We start from the raw sequence: 16,656 nt of genomic DNA, 5'->3' as shown, positions 1-16,656 counted from the left end.
TGAAAAGATAGTACTGCACAGTAATGCCTTTGAAAAAACATTTTTCCCTAACACAAAAAAAATTTTATTCATATAAAAATTTAAAACAAAAAAACACGGCATAGCAAATCATGGGTGTCACATAACATTTTACACAACTGAAAGAGAGCTAAGTTAATTTTACTAGAATCAAATTGTCTGTTAAAAAGATAGACTGGTTCACACTGAATAATTGCAAAGAAAGTTTTACATCATTGTTCATCTGTATTTTCATTGTTGTTGCTTTTTTGAGACAGGGTTTCTCTGTGTCACAGCCCTGGCTGTCCTGGACTCACTTTGTAGATCAGGCTGGCCTCAAACTCACAGAGATCCGCTTGCCTCTGCCTTCCAAGTGCTGGGACTACAGGCGTGTGCCACCACGCCCAGCGTCATCTGTATTTTTTTTTCTTAAGTGTGTACAAAATCTGAGCTAAAGCTGGATGTGGTGCCATATAACTTAATGCCAACACTCAAGAGGTGGCTGTAGGAGGGTCAAAAGTTTAAGATTGTTCTTAGTTATTTAAAAAATTACGAGGCCAAAACAAAACAAGCGACAAACTCCAAAAATCGGGGCATGATGGCACATGCCTTTGATCCGAATACTTGGGAGGAAGAAACAGGCAGATCTCTGAGTTCCAGGCCTGCGTTTTCTACATAGTGAGTTCCAGGCCAGCCAGGATTATACAGAGGAATCCTGTCCAACAACAAAAACAAAAAACACAAACAAACAAACAAAACCTAGGTAAAACACTGTTATTATACAATTTATAATAGATATCAGACTGCATCTGGAGGCTTGTGCCCCCTCCCCCCCCAGGGATTTTCTTGATAGATTATTTGAGGCAGTAGACGCACTCTAAATATGGGTGGCACCTCCCAGCCTTTTGGACCGAGAACTATCATCCTCTTGGCCTCCCCAGTGTGAGATAGCCCTTGTTGTATGTGTGATGGTTAAAAGACTACATTTTATGTTAGGTATCTATCGTGGCACACAATAGTCATTGTCCCTGATGCCAATCCCTGGAAAATAAATAACTGTCACTCAGCCCCCCTCCCCCTCCTGAAATGAACAGCCACGACCATCTACTTGCTATGTATACCTGCTTTTTGGCTTCTCTATCCTACTTATGCAGATATTCAAGGACTATTTTGACGCTGCTTTGACTGCCAACCTAATCTTGGCATAGCAGAACAGCTCTTGGCTCGCTGGTGCAGATACTCATACTCCTTTCATGGTTTTACCTTTAAAAAGCTTTCCCCCATCCCTCTTTGAATGGCAATCTTAATTTGGCTCAGAGAATGTTGTCCTGCTAGCAGTCATCAAGAAATCCTAAAAAAAAAAAAAATCCTTTAATTATAATTAAATTGAGCTTGTGGTCTTCCCTTGGTGGTCTTGAACTCTTTAACAATTGGACTACCTGAACCACATCCTATAAACCAATCTAATCAATCCCCTTTAAATATGTATGTGTGTATGTTTATTCTATCAGTTGTTTTTTCTTAACAGAAAGTACCCTGATTAATACAAAAAGTGAGATAACTGAAGATATTTTTCCATTTTTTGTTGTTCGTTTGCTTTTGTTTGTTTGTTTTTTCAAGACCAGGGTTTCTTTGTCTAGTAGTCCTGGCTGTCCTGGAACTAGCTCTACAGACCAGGCTGGCCTCAAACTCAGATATCGGCCTGCCTCTGCCTCTGAGTGCTGGGATTAAGGGCATGTGCCACCACCACCTAGCTTAAAATATATTTTTCAAAGTCAATTTATGGAATTTTGGGGAGAAATGGTGAAGATAGTAGCTTCATCAACATAGAGTAGAATGGGAATTAACTTTTTACCTTGGTGTCAACCATGGCAGATAAATTGAACTAAAAATGGAAGGATTCAGGGGTGTTGGCACACACCTTTAACCTTAATATCAGGAGGCAGAGGCAAGTGGATCTCTGTGAGTTCAAAGCTAGCCTGGCTGGTCTACATAGTGAGACCCTATCTCAAACAAAGCAAAACATTACAAAAACAAACACACTTCAGCACAGCTGGGTATAGTGGCACAGGCCTGTCATCCCAGCACTTCGGGAGGCAGAGCAGAGGAATCTCTTGTGAGTTTGAGACCAGTCAGGTCTGCAAAGAGAGTTCCAGGACAGCCAGGGTTATCACACAGAGAAAGCCTGTCTCCAAAAACAAATAGACAAAAAGAATTCCAGCACAAGAAACAGCTGTTTGAAGGCTTTCTTCCTTTCCAGCTGCAAACATGCAATGTTCTAGGACTCTCCCAGAAACCCCAGTTACAGGGAAAGGACATGTGCTGAAGCCCTTGGGCAACCCTGGTGGCTCTTGGTTCTATCTTATCACACTATAATTCCACCAAGGCATCTCCAGTGCTACGACACCCCCTCATCGCTTAGCAATTTTTTGAGATGAATAAAAAGTCATAGATAGCTAATGTGAAGGTATTAATTGGGAGTTTCCCTTAAGGTGCGCACACCCATACTGGGGTATATCTTATTTTCTGTGACTTATTTCAAGATACTTTGGCCCTTGCTCCTGAATGTGCTTTATTCCCGCCCCAACCTCAGTGCCTTTTCTTATTAACATTTCCAAATAAATTTCCAACTGTCCTTCAAACTAGTGAGGTCTGGAATTCTTTTCTGCATTATAGCTTTGAAAATCCCGTTAGAGGTTGAGTCAAAGTCCCTAAAAAAATTATGGAGACTCCTTAGGCTTCTGAGGGTGACTGTGGAGCTGTATCTCCATTCCCTCACCGATGACATCGGAGCATTCCCTTCACTCAGCTGCGAGATCGAGTAACATGAAGTAAAACACGTCATTTTATTGGGAATTATCTTTTATAAGCCTGCAAACCTGAGATTTAGGAAAACAAACAACGACAGGGAATAAAGTAAGGTGAAAGTTTTTGAAAACTTAAAAAAAAAAGCAAACTTCAGCTGGGTGCAGTGGCGCACACCCGTGATCCGATCCTTGTGCCCAGGGAGGGAGAGGGGGACGGACCTTTCTAAGTTCGAGGACAGAACGCCCGCCCCTCGCTCGCTCTTCCAGCGGAGCACGCCCAGTTCCTCTGAGCACGCGTCCCTGCAGCCTTGCGGTCGCTCCGCCCCGCGGAGGTCAGAGCACCAATCACCTCCCGCGCCTTGATGTCGTCATTAGCGTGTGCCCACTCTTCCAAAGCTGGGGGGCGGGGCCCCGGCCTTGCGCACGCGCCTCTGCGCCCTCTCCGCACGCCGCTCTCGGGGCTTCCGTGCGGTGCTTAGAGCCGGAGGTGTTTGGCGTCGGGGATCGGCGTGGGTCCTGGCAGCCGCCGCCATGGGGAAGACGGTTGATTCTCTGGGTCAGGGAACCCGACCCGACCCGGTGCGGAGCTTCAATCGCTGGAAGAAAAAACACAGCCACCGGCAGCACCAGAAGAAGGAGCGGAGGAAGCAATTGAAGAAGCCGGAATGGCAGGTCGAGCGCGAGGGCATCAGCCGCCTCATGCAGAACTACGAGAAGGTGAGGCGGGCTCTAGGGAGCGAGGGACATCGGGGAAGGGTGGTGCGGGAAAGGGGGTGGACTCGGCTAGGGAGGCCTCACAGGTGTTCTTCTGGGTGCCGCTCGCTGCCCAGGTCTGGCTCTTCTGCCTGCCACAGTTCTGGAAAAGTGATAGAAAAGCAGTGATCCTCCGAGTAGGGACCCTTAGTGCAGCCGTGCTTACGGAACGGAGCGGTCGTGGTCGTGACAGCTGTAGCGGGTGGAGTGAGAGTGCTTGCCCAGCGTGCAGGAAGCCCTGGGTTCAGTCTCCAGCTCCACATAAACGGGGCACATACTAGGGAGGTGGAGGCAGGGGGATCAGAGGTACAGAGTCATCCACAGCTTTATATAGCACGTTTGAGGCCAGCCGAAGATACATGAAACTCTGTCTCAAAAGTGAAATAAGAGAACGAGATCTGGAATGATACAAGAAAGTGCTGTTGTTCTTGGGGGAATGTTTAAAATAATACAGAAATGTTTAGGATGTTTAGAAATAACATGTTTTTAAAAAGTACTCTTCACGTGTTTTATATTCTTCTTTGTTCCTTTCTGAGGTATGGGCCTTAACAGTTCATTTTACGGGCGAGAACAGTAGAGTTTGGAGAGAATAAGAAACTTGTCCTAATTTCTCACATCTGGTAATTGAGCTGGAACCCTGACCTGTGTCTATTTCCAAAGCATTCGGCTTTTTGAGCTGCGTCCCTTAGCACCATCTTCTGTTCTGTGCCTCGTATTTTCTTCATGTTTTTCACCAGGAATCAGTGCAGAGAAGCTGGAGTGTGCTGGGCTGTAACCTGTCATCCCACCTCGCAGCCAGTAGCCTCATAGTTAACACTTTGATAAGCCAATCTCTCTTCCTACTTTCCCCATACGTGTATTTTTCAGCATTCTTCTACCGTACTTACCCTTTCAATGAATGCCATCTTTCTAGTATAGGTACTTAACAGGTGAATCATCCTGGAGTTAAAGTCATTACTTGTTGACTTGTAGCTTAAACTGAGATAAACTTTAGAGTTAGTTTGGGTTTTAAGTTCAGATAATGACTTGATTATAATTTTGCTTACCAATTGTGTAAGCACTATTTTTTTACACTATTTTTACACTGTTAGCTCTCCCTTCCCTTTTGTCTTTAACAGACTTAGTAATAGTACCTGCCTTGTAAGTTGTGAGGAATTAGTAAGATAAGTGGAAAATATTATTCACAATGCCTGTCCCATAGAAATAATCAGTTAAAGAAGAGGCCAGTGAAAACAAATTGCTTTTGGACTGTGACTAGAATTGCTTGAACAGTGTAGCTTTAGTCTGTGCTTGGTTTACTCCTGTGCATCTGTGATTCCTTATTTTTCTGAGTTCATACCTTATTTCTGCATACACTGAAAGTCTACACATTGTGTTACAGGATACTATTTACAGGCTAGAAGTCATAATCTCTACTATACCTCAGTCTTCCTAAGTTTGTAATCTAGTTTTCTCTTGTCACTGTAACACATTGCCATAGACTTCTGGTTTAAAAGCTTATTTTTCGTACATACACCTGGAGTCCAGAGTGTGACATCACTTTCATTGGAAAAAAAAAAAATCAGGCTGTCAGCAAGGCTATTCATGCTACGTTGCCTGGCTCAGTGAATGTCTTTCTCCTCATCCAGCTTGAGGCTGCTAATCCTTCATTTGTGACAGCCTGGGTTGTAGGAGAATGTATGTATGGGAGGATTTGTATATTGAGAATACGTGTGTGTGCGTGTGTGTGTGTGTAATGTGTGTTTTGGGAAAACATGCTTGTGTGGGAGGCAGAATACATTTGTGTGTACTTGTGTGGAGGAGGAGGCTGTGTGAGAAACTTGTGGGTGGAGGAGGCTGTGTATATGGGACCAGGAGTGTTGGGATATGTCAGGGGAGTTATATGTATGTGAAAGAAAGGAGGGAGTGTGTCATGACAGTACGGGGGAGAGGTTGGTATGTGAGCAGGGGAGCAGAGTGTATGTGTGCATTTGTGATGGAAAGTGATGTAGAATTGGGGATTGAGGCTTATTGAGGGTATAGAGACATTTGTTTTAGTTCAGCAACGGTTTTCCCTGTTCCTTAATGGCCAAATTTTTGGCAACCCAGATTTATTTAGACTGATCAGCTTTGCTATATAGAAATGCTGCTTTCTACAAATTTTTTAAATCAACATTTGATGTGGTGATTGGGAGCAGATTGCTTTTTCTCTTGATTAAAGTAGATGGAGCATTCTGTGGCATTTTTATTCTTATTCCAGGCATTAAAATTTATGAGAAACAGGTGTTATCAGATAGGGATGGAGGCAGTTGTGAGGGGAGAGAGGGAAAAACTATAAGGGGATGGTTAGATGATAACCCATTTTATTCTGCCCTCTTGTACCCACCAGTGTTGAAATCCTTAAAAGTTTGCTCACTGTTTCTGAAGGACACAGATTTTAGAGGGATTTTGAGAACTCTGGAGACTGAGTGGTGGGAATAGCATCATTGTCTCTTTGTTTCTAAGAAAAGGGCAAAGAGAGGAGTGTTACTTTGTACAGTCCAGGACCATCTCCTGTTTTAGGTGTCAAGAGTTCCTTTGACTATAATCTAGGGTTGACAAAGTCCTGCATAGTTAATACCAGGCTTTTTGGGGCATAAAACTTGTCACAACTATGTAGATAATGTATAAATGACTGGCTGTAGCTGTTTTTCACCAAAACTGTTACCAGAATCAGGTAGCAAATAGGATTTGACCAGTAGGCATCAGCTAAATTAAAACTTCCTATTTCTTCCTTGTAATAGCATGTGCATAGCTATGTACTGGAATGGTTGTCAGTGGTGTGTGAAAACAGTTCCTTTTTTTTTTTTTTTTTTTTTAGTTGAATCTCCAGGAAGGTGTACTGTACCTTATGCTCTGAAAGCTCTGTTGCCTGTGCTTTGTGTGGCAGAGACTGCAGAGCTGGCTGGCTGCTTCTTTTCTTCTGTATTAGTTACTTTTCTCCTTGTTATGTCCAAAACTACCGGACAAGAAGCACCTTAAGGAAGGAAGGGTTGTTCTGACTGTAATGAGGTGCAGCCTGCTGTGGCAGAAAAGACTCACTGGACATGTTGTATGTAGAGTGAGGAAGCAGCTAAAATTGAATATTGGTATTCATCTAAGTGTCTCCTTTTCATTCAGTGTGGACTCCCAGCCCAACTTAATGAGGGAAGGATTTATTTCGGCCTATAGTGTGAGAGGATACAGGCTATCCTGGCAGGGAGAGGATGGCAGCAGGAGTGTGAGCTGGCTGACCATGTTTTGTCATCAGATAGAAAACAGATAAATGCTGGTGCTGCCTGTATTTAGTGTAGGTCTTCCCACTTTAATAAACGCAGCTTAGACACTGCATCATAGATATGCCTAAAAATTTGTTTCCTGGTGATTCTGTATTTTTTCAAGTTGACAGTATTAGCCAGCACACCTTCCTCCTTTGGGTATTCTGTATCCTGTGAAAGCAGCTCATTAGTTATAACTTTAATACTTCAGGTTTGAGGAAGGAGGACCACTTCTTAAGTCTTGTTTGGAAGAGTATCTGGCAATTGAGGTTCCTCCAAGGGACATCATTTTATTTGAATAAATGGCTTTTATTTAGAAGTGATGGTTTGCCTGTAGTTCTGTTATAAAGCATGAGCTAGGCAGGACAATGTAGGGGGGAGGGGATTATATTTTGAAACTAATCTAGCATTTCTTATCTGACATTTCCTTTTTACAATCTTTTTCCTCCCCAGATAAATGTAAATGAAATTTCAAGATTTTCAGATTTCCCTTTGTCCAAAAAAACATTGAAAGGTAGGTATATATGTCATTAAAATTATTATTTATTTACTTATAATTATTTATTGCAGTTTATTCACTTTGTGTTCGCCTGTTGTTCCCCACTTGTCTTCTCTCAGTCCCATCCACCCTCCCCCTAAGCCTCTTTCTTAGTCCACTGGTTGATAGGGGAGGGCCTCATCCCCTTCTGTCTGACTCTAGCCTATCAGGTCTCATCAGGGCTGGCGGTATCATCTTCTTCTGTGGCCTGGTAAGGCTGCACCCCTCAGGGAGAGGTGATCAAAGAGCCAGCCACTGAGTTCATGTCAGAGACAGTCCCTGGTCCCCTTACTAGCAAACCCACTTGGAAACTGAGCTGCCATGGGCTACATCTGTACAGGGGTTCTAGGTCCTCTTCATGTATGGTCCTTGGTTAGAGTATAAGTCTCTGAAGGTCCCCCCCTCTGCCCAGGTTTTTTGGCTCTGTTGGTCTCCTTGTGAAGCTCCTGTCCCTTCCAGGTTTTTCTATCTCCCCTTCTTCCATAAGGTTTCCTGCACTTTGCCCAAAGTTTGACTATGAGTCTGAGCATCTCCTTCCATACCGTGATGGGGAGAGCCTTTCAGACACCCCCAGAAGGCTCTTGTCCTATTCCCTGTCTTCTACTTCTGATGGCTAGCGGAAGCCTGTACATGTCATTTTTAGAACAGATTGTTAGATTTATTCATGTCTTTTCAAGTTTTTAAAGAAATAATACATGCGTGTTCATGTATATACTTGCCTGTATATATGTGCCTGTGTGTGGAGGTCAGATGACAGCCCTAGGTATTGTCTTCAGGAAAAGTGTTCATCTTTTTATTTTTTATTTGTTTTGTTTGATTTTTTAGACAGTGTTTCTCTGTGTACCCTGGCTGTCCTGGACTAAATGTGTAGACCAGGCTGAACTTGAACTCACAGAGATGTGCTTGCCTCTGCTTCCGTGAGTGCTAGGATTACACGTGTGTGCCACCACGCCTGGCTGTGTTGATTTCTTTTAAGGTAGGCTTTCTCATTGACCTGGAGCCCACTAATTGAGTAAGACTGGCTGACCAGTCAGCCCCGGGGTCTCCCTGTTCTTATTTCCTCGTCTAGGTCGAAGAGCGCACTCCACCATGTGTGGCAGGTTTGTAGGTTTGGAGGTTGAGCTCGAGTCCTCATACACTTCACTGATTGAGCTCTCTCTCTACCCTGTCTCTTTTTTTTTTAAGAGAAGATAGTTCAGAGAAATGTTAGCCTGAAAAAAAAAATAAAATAAAAAGCTTCTTTTGACATTTTTGACATTATGAAATACCATAAATACAAAGTTAGCTTTTTTGAAACAGGGTTTTATTATGTAGTCCAGGGTAGCCTTGAACTCACTTCATGGTTCAGACTATCCTTAAACTTCGCAGTCCTCCCATCAGGCGGGAACCATCACACCCACCTCTAAAATACTGAATTTTAACCATTTTTTTATTTCTTATTCCTCTGGCCGGGTTAAATATTTAGGACCATGAATCTGAAAAGTTTGAATGAAACGTTATGATTCTATTAGTTAAACGGGAGAACGAACATAAGTATGTTACCTTTTGTGTTACTTTTGTGGGATAGCCATAACAAAACAGCAGTCTTGAGCAATAGAAATTTTCTTAGGATGGATGGCTAGAAGTCACGGCTAAGGAGTGGTTCCAAGACTTTAAGTGATGGGTCTGTGGTAGGTCTGCCATCTTGACTTGCAGACCTCTTTTTTGTAGTATTTTTTTCCTTTTTTGTTAAAATTATGTATGTTTATGGCATATGACAGTATAACTTGAAATACGTATATTAATCAAGCTTCTTAATATACTTATCTTTTCTTCATGATAAGAAATCTTAATATCTACTCAGCAATTTTCATGCCGAAAAGCATAAATTACAATTTACTATAGTTAGTGTGATATTGTGAGACACAAATATCTGTTTTTGCTTTTGAGATAGGCCTCATGTATTCCAGACTGGCCTCAGTACTGCTATTGCTATGTAGTTACGGGTGACCTTAAACTTCTGATCTTCCTGTCTCTACATCCTAACTCCTGGTATTGTAGGCATGTACCAGGGGTTAAACCCTGGGATTTGTCCATCTTAGTAGATGCCCTACTGACTGAGCTATCTCCAACCTATAATATATGTCCCCAGCCCACAATAAAGCTCTTGAACTTATTCCAGCCTGTTTACCTTTGTGTTCTTTGAGTAATAGTTTTCTATTTCCTCGCTCCAGTTTTTGGTAACAAACTTTTTTTGTTTTGTTTTTAGGATCTATACACTTGAGATCATCTGGTGTCTTTCTTTCTGGACCTGGCTGGTTTCAATTAACATAATTCATTCTAGATTCATCCATGTTGTCACCATTCTCTATATTGTCTAAATCCTCGAATAAGCCTCTATCTTGAACACTAGAACAATTAGTTTCTAGATTAAAAGAAAACAACTAGTTTATGATTATTACTGGAGTGTGTGTGTTGGACTGGGTTGCATGCCACAGTGATCATGTGGAGGCCTGAGAACAATTTTGTGAAGTCAGTCCTCTTCTTTCATTGGTTCCTTGGGATCAAACTCAAGTCATCAGGCAAGCACATCACATGATGAATCAGCTCTCTGACCTATTGCCCTATTGCCTGCAGTGTTGAAAACCTGGAGTTATAAAGTTTTTAGTTTTCAGGAGACAGGCCTCAGTGACTGTGGGTTTGGAGGTCTGGCCTATGAGCTTCCAGACTTTCAAAATTAAGTGAACTGTTCTTTGCCTGTTTAGGGTAGAACAGAAACACTTCCAATCATCTGTTTGTGATAAGGACACAATCCTGCCTGTAGGATCATTGTTTAGGAATTTTCTTAAGTATCCTTCTCCTCTCCACACTGCCAGGTTTGCAAGAAGCCCAGTACCGCTTGGTAACAGAAATACAGAAGCAGACCATAGGGTTGGCTCTGCAAGGTAAGGATGTGCTTGGAGCTGCCAAAACTGGATCCGGCAAGACTTTGGCTTTTCTTGTTCCAGTAAGTACATCTATTTTGGATCAGAGCCTCTATTATGTAATTTTGTAAGGTTCTCTACCTACAAGGAAACAAATAGTTGTGTGGACAGTTGTTGGAGTTCCTGGCAGACGGGAGCCACATCTACCTTATTCTTTTCCTGCTCTCAACCTTAGCGCCTGTCTCAGTGTCTTGTCCGTGGAAGGCCTCAGTCACTTATTACTTTGAATGACGGTTCTGCATTGTGAAGGAGGTGGATTCCATTGTGGTAGTTTACAATGGTCCTGTTCAGTCTTTGTCCTTGGCTTATTTCATTTGATACAATTCCCAGGAGACCTGATGGGCAAAGCCGTTTCTGCTTTGACCTTTGCAAGCCTGTCAGTGGTTTTTATATTTGCCACCTGGCTAGGGTAAGGCTGAAATAAATTCATGTTGTGAGAATTCTTTCCCAGGGAGATGTAAACAAATATCCACTCCCACTTTATAGGCACCACCAAGAAAACAAGGTATGACTCCACTGAAGTCCAGCTTTGGAAGCCAGTAAGCTTATTGGGCTTGCTTATAGAGCAGGAGTGAGGTGTTACTTCAACAGGATGGCCAACTCCAAAGTATAACATCTTGGAAAGTCATCCCAGCATGATTGTGACATGCCCATAGTTGCACTGACAGCACTCCTTTAGGTGACCCACGATGTCTGGATTCTCTAGCACCTCTCTATACACCGAGGCCACATACAGTCAGGGAAGAGGATCTATAGATGACTAGAAGGTTCAGGAGGGAGTGACCAGAATCTCAGCTGAAGGTCCAGTGAACATTCCACTCTGCAATAAGGGATATCAACAGGCTCAGTCTCAGGGGTCTCTTGGCAGTAGTTACAGCAGTTCTGATGAAGATGACGCTGTTACACATGGAAGGTGGTATTCTGCTCTAGGTGACTGAGGGGGAGTTGGGCGTTTGTTGAGAATTTTCTGGAACACTGGTAGCTATCTGGCCTTTATAGTGGTAAAGTAGTAGAACTGCTTATGAATTAACTTACATCTCAGTTGTTCAGTTGGCTTCCTGATTTGATTCCTACAAAAACAACTGGCCCTGGGAGAAAGAAAGTCACAATTTGTTTCAGGTGCCTCAAAGCTGGTTTTCTCTTAGATTCTAGTTGTTCTTCTTATTTCTTATTATTATTATGGCACTGTCTTTCTATATATAGGGAATTCAATCACTGTAAAACCGTAGCAGCTATACAGATTATAATGTATTTTCTGTTTAGAAAATAATTTTCTTCCCTGTTTCAGTGATTGGTGGACTACACATGCCCTCTGCAATAGCTAGTCTTCTGATTGCTTGACTCTGACATCAAATAAGTTGCCTTAGGGCTTCTCTTTTCCCTGAATTGGGATTGGATGCTTCTGTTAGTTAGAAGAAAACCTATCTTTCAAGTTGGATTAAACTTGTGAGAGGAATGCCTATTGCTTATGGAGAATTTGGTTTGGAGGAAAAAGTTGAGATGAGTCAAAATGCAGACTTTTCTAAGTGATTATGGAATACAATTTTTTCTTGTCCTCAAGGTGTTGGAAGCCTTATACCGCCTACAGTGGACTTCAACAGATGGCCTGGGAGTTCTGATAATTTCACCTACTCGAGAACTGGCCTATCAGACGTTTGAGGTTCTACGCAAAGTGGGAAAGAATCATGATTTTTCAGCTGGTCTCATCATTGGTGGAAAGGTTTGTCCTTATCTGTTCTTTCCTTCAACATCACTGCAGATGACATGGGGAAAGGAGATGGAGGACCCATGTAAATGGATTGGCCTTTTGGATGGGGCCTTAGTGTGATCAGTGTCATGCAGATAGGTCCAGAAAGTCTGTTCTTGTCAGCATCTGAGTTGACGAGGCTTTCAGATAGATGCATAGGCTAACTAGGGCAAACCTATTTGCCTCCTTCCATGTTTTGGGAAGGAGAATATAACAGTATGTGGACCTAGTACCTTTTATTAGGATGTCTAGGAGGCTGACTTAAAAAACAAAACAAAACAAAACAAAACATTGCTTTGTCAATACAACATGAAAGGAAGGTAATTATTTTGAAGAATGTTTATTTAGATCATGGTAAAATGTGGTCAGCTTTTGTTGACTTTTTAGTACATTTGAGATGGTTGTATCTGTATGTTCACCTTGGGGCTGTGAGGATAAATAGTTCTTGAATTTCTGTTCAAATGAACACAAGGAAGAGGTAGCACAAACCCTACTCATGTACCTGTTACTTGTCTTTAGCATGTAATGGCATCTGGTGGTTCTTGTCTTAAGGTGAAAACTTAGGCATTGTGAACTGTAATGTGCTTACTTAAGCCCCCCTCCTAATAAAAGGTGGGAAGTTGTATGGGAAAGCCTGTTCAGTGCCCCTAGTGCTGACCTAAAGTGTGGGAGTAATTCCAGCTTTTAAGACATTTTTACTGACTTACTAGGAAATCAAGTCTTGATGTAGTAATTTGTTAGTTTTTCTTAGCCTCAGAATCCTGGGTATGATGAAGGGATCTAGAAGAGTTCTAAGCTTAAGTCTTTACTGAGGACTTTGATTTAGCTCGGAAATGTGGGTGTGCTACAGAAGGGAGAAGTGATATTTATTTCTAAGTATCTAAACTACTCTGATGAAATTCCTTGTGCAAATGGCTTTTAATAGTTGTATACAGGCTGCTCTGACTATGTGCGTGTAATCAAAGAAATGACTACTTGCAGGATCTGAAACATGAAGCTGAGAGGATCAACAACATAAATATACTAGTTTGCACACCAGGTCGACTTCTTCAACACATGGATGAAACAATATGTTTTCATGCCACCAATCTTCAGATGTTAGGTGAGTCTTACGATCTTTGGTAAAACAAAATACCAACCAACCAATAAACAAACACATTTACAAGTTCTCCCAAAACCAAGCTCATTACTGAGAAAGCCCTTCTGAGATTGAATAGTGGAAATGCCATGTTAGATAACATGAGGAGAACAATCTGAGAAATACTTTATACTTTTATTTTGGCCTTTGGGCTCTAAAATCAAGAGTACAAGATTAATATTTCAATTGAAAGGGAAATTGTATGGACTCTTAATGTATTTAACTAGGCACTTGAGTAGTAGGTACTGGCAGTTTTTTTCTGTTTTCTTTGGTACGTGTGCATGTGTGTATGTGTGTGGTGTATCTGTAATCATACCTGTGTGGGTGTGAATGGAGTCCAGAGATTGATGTCAGGAGTCTATTGCTTTCCACTTCATTTATTGGGGCAGGGTCTTTTGATGAACGTGGAGTATACCGGATTGGCAAATACCGCTGCCCAGGTTGCCAGGGGATCCCTTCTCTCCTGAGTGCTGGACGAGATCTAGGATCTAGTCCTTGTGCTTAATCCACTGAGCCATCCACCCAGTCACATCGTCATCTGTTATAATGAACCTCTTTTTCACATGGAGAGGCTACCTCTTGGATATTTTAATAGCTTTTTGTTTTTGAATGTTTCTGTACTTACAGAAAAGTTGCAGTGGTAGGGTTTCTGTATTGCCTCTTAACCAGCTGCCCGTACTTTTAAACTTGCTTTACTATGATTGATTTGTCATTAGTAAGATTAACAACGTACTGTGTAAATTTAACACTAGGTTGTATTTCCTTGTTTAGATTTGATCAATTTTCCACTATTCATTCCTTTTTTTCTTTTGGATTATGATTCTGAGATTTGAACCCAGTGCCTTGCACATGCTAGGCAATTTTGCTAAAATTAAACTGTATCCTTCCTCAGCATCTTTTTATGCTTTAGGATTCCAAGCAGTGTACTAAATTGTATTTAGCTTAATGTATTCTTTAAATAGTATAGAGCAACCTGCATTTTTGTTTTTTCAGTTCTTGATGAAGCAGATAGGATCTTGGATATGGGCTTTGCTGATACCATGAATGCTATTATTGAAAATCTTCCCAAGAAACGCCAGACTTTACTTTTCTCAGCCACACAGACCAAATCTGTGAAGGACCTTGCACGCTTGAGTTTGAAAGACCCTGAGTACGTTTGGGTTCATGAAAAAGCAAAATACAGGTAGGAACTTTTTCTCTCTAAACCATCTTTTTAGTTCAAAGATTGGTATTCTAAGTTTTTATTTTGTGTGGAATATGCTTTTTGTTATTAGATAAACAGAACATACTACTTATCTATTAAAATTATTCAAATTCTGCATACATGTTTAACTGTGAATCTTTTAACTTAACGTTTCTGAAAATGTGGTATGGAGAACAAACATTTTTGATAAGATATTAACAAGGTCTTTTACCATTTACCTATGACTCCCACAGTGAATGAGGGAGAGAGGCTGATAATAGCGATACTGAGTCATACACTGCTCTTGACAGGATTTCTCAGCATCTTGAGTGTTTCTGTGACATTGTGCCTGTGAAGTAGTAGATAGATGTAGTGTGTCCACTCTCTTAAACTGAGTGCAGAGTCACAGTGATAGGTAGTAGTAATGCATAGGGACTATACCAAATGTGCTAATATTTACCAAAATGTTTTTCTGTTTAAATTGTTCCAGTTACTGTTAGCTTATCTAGATTTAACAAATGTAGACTGTATTATATATGTTTATGTGACAGTAAAGAGTGTATGTTTGTGGGATACAAATAGTTGGTGGAATTGTGTTTTCAATTGTGAGTCATTATACACTATAGACACAATTGACTCTCTAGAGATGTATTTAACATTGACCATAAGTTGGATACTGTAAAGATATCAGTTGGTGTTCAATCCATTCTTACTTCATCTTAAAAGTTTTTCTGTTTTTTGTTTTTTGTTTCCAAGAGACAAGGTTTTTTTGTGTTTCCCTGGCTGTCCTAGAACTCTATCTGTAGAACAGGATGGCCTCAATCTCAAGTGGCCTGTGCCCTGCCTGCCTCTGCCTCCCTGAATGCTGGGATAAAAGGCGTGAGCCACCACACCTGGTTTATAATGATTTTCAGGGAAACAGCTGTCTTTGGCTATAGCAGATTTGTCATGTTTTTCAGTGACTATAGGTTAAATTATGTGGTGAAGTAGGAAAAAAATTTCAAATTTTAGTTAATGCTGCTGAGCTTCTTGTGTGCATTCTTATTGTAATACACACCACATAGTATTGTATCTCTAATTAATGTTAGACAGTAATCCTTAAAACGTGTTTTATCTGCTGGTTATAGAGTCCAGGACAGCCGAGAGTACACAAGGAACCCTGTCTCAGGGGGAAAAAAGTGTTTTATTTATACTGTTTTGACCTTAGTGTCTACGTTAGCACTAGCTCTATGGGTCATCCAAACTTTCTTTTGGTTAATGTTTGGTAATTATTCTTTTGCTGTCCTTTTATTCTATTAGCCCTCCCCACCTGTATGTGCTAGCCAGGTGGCATTCTACTGCACTGCACTGCCAGGCCTTGGTGACATGCTTTGAAGCTGTAATGTGACACTACCATTATCACTGCTCCTTCTGTAGCTTCCTACAGAAATTGCATTTTGCTTGTCAGTGTCACACACTTTTCCTCTGTATAATTTGGGAGCTGGCATACCCTGTTAGGGTAAGTTGAAAAGTTTAGGTGTGGTTTTCTTTCTTGGAGGTCTCAGGGCTAAAATGATGATCTTGGGGCTTTGTATGTATCTTGTCTTAGAAGCAAATGCTTTGGGTGGAAAATGAGATTAATATGGGGCCTGCCTTATATTTGTTTTTTTTTTTTTTTTTTTTCCTTAGTAGATTAAGTCTTGGCTGCCTTGGTTGCTTTCTGGGTACCTTCAGTCTTTTTAAAAAAGTTTTTGTTTTGTATTAAATCTAGCTAGTGTTCTGGATCAAAAGGCTAAACTCATACAGGTGGTTCCTTTATGGTAGGAACCAACTTTAAAATTTTATAATTTTGGCAGCTAATGATTAGCTCCATTATTATTTTTTTAATAATTTTTTATTTTTAAGTAATTTTATACATTCACTTGTATCCCAGCTGTAGCCCACTCCCTCTTTCCCTCCCAATCCTCTCCTCCCTCCCTCATCTCCTTCTTGCCCCCTTCCAAGTCCACTGAGAGGGGCTGTCCTCCTCTCCTACCGTCTGGCCCTAGCTTATCAGGTATCTTCAGAATGGTTGCAATGTCCTTATCTCTGGCCCAGCAAGGCTGCTCCTCCCTCAGTGGGGAGGGGAAGCTCATAAGTTCATATCAGAAACAATTCCTGTCCCCCTTACTAGGGAACCTACTTGGATACTGAGCTACCATGGGCTATGTCTGAGCAAGGGTTTTAGGTTATATCCATGCATGGTCCTTGGTTAGATAAACAGTCTCATAGAAGCC

At 41.4% G+C, this 16,656-nt stretch overlaps 1 protein-coding gene across 1 annotated transcript in view; it reads left to right on the top strand.

Moving 5' to 3' along the window:
• The first annotated feature begins 3,212 nt into the window (after positions 1-3,212).
• Positions 3,213-16,656, top strand: part of Ddx10 (DEAD-box helicase 10) — a 163,348-nt gene continuing 149,904 nt past the window's right edge. Inside the window, exons 1-6 of the mRNA XM_060373868.1 lie at positions 3,213-3,521; positions 7,286-7,346; positions 10,226-10,356; positions 11,895-12,053; positions 13,062-13,182; positions 14,212-14,401. Coding sequence (XP_060229851.1) covers positions 3,336-3,521; positions 7,286-7,346; positions 10,226-10,356; positions 11,895-12,053; positions 13,062-13,182; positions 14,212-14,401 — 848 coding nt within the window. The 5' untranslated portion in view covers positions 3,213-3,335. The remainder of the gene's footprint in view (positions 3,522-7,285; positions 7,347-10,225; positions 10,357-11,894; positions 12,054-13,061; positions 13,183-14,211; positions 14,402-16,656) is intronic.

This window comes from Meriones unguiculatus, chromosome 1, assembly GCF_030254825.1.
Source record: "Meriones unguiculatus strain TT.TT164.6M chromosome 1, Bangor_MerUng_6.1, whole genome shotgun sequence".
Taxonomy (NCBI): Eukaryota; Metazoa; Chordata; class Mammalia; order Rodentia; family Muridae; genus Meriones; species Meriones unguiculatus.
The sequence above is the reverse complement of the archived record's forward strand: the minus strand, read 5'-3'. Positions and strand labels throughout refer to the sequence as shown.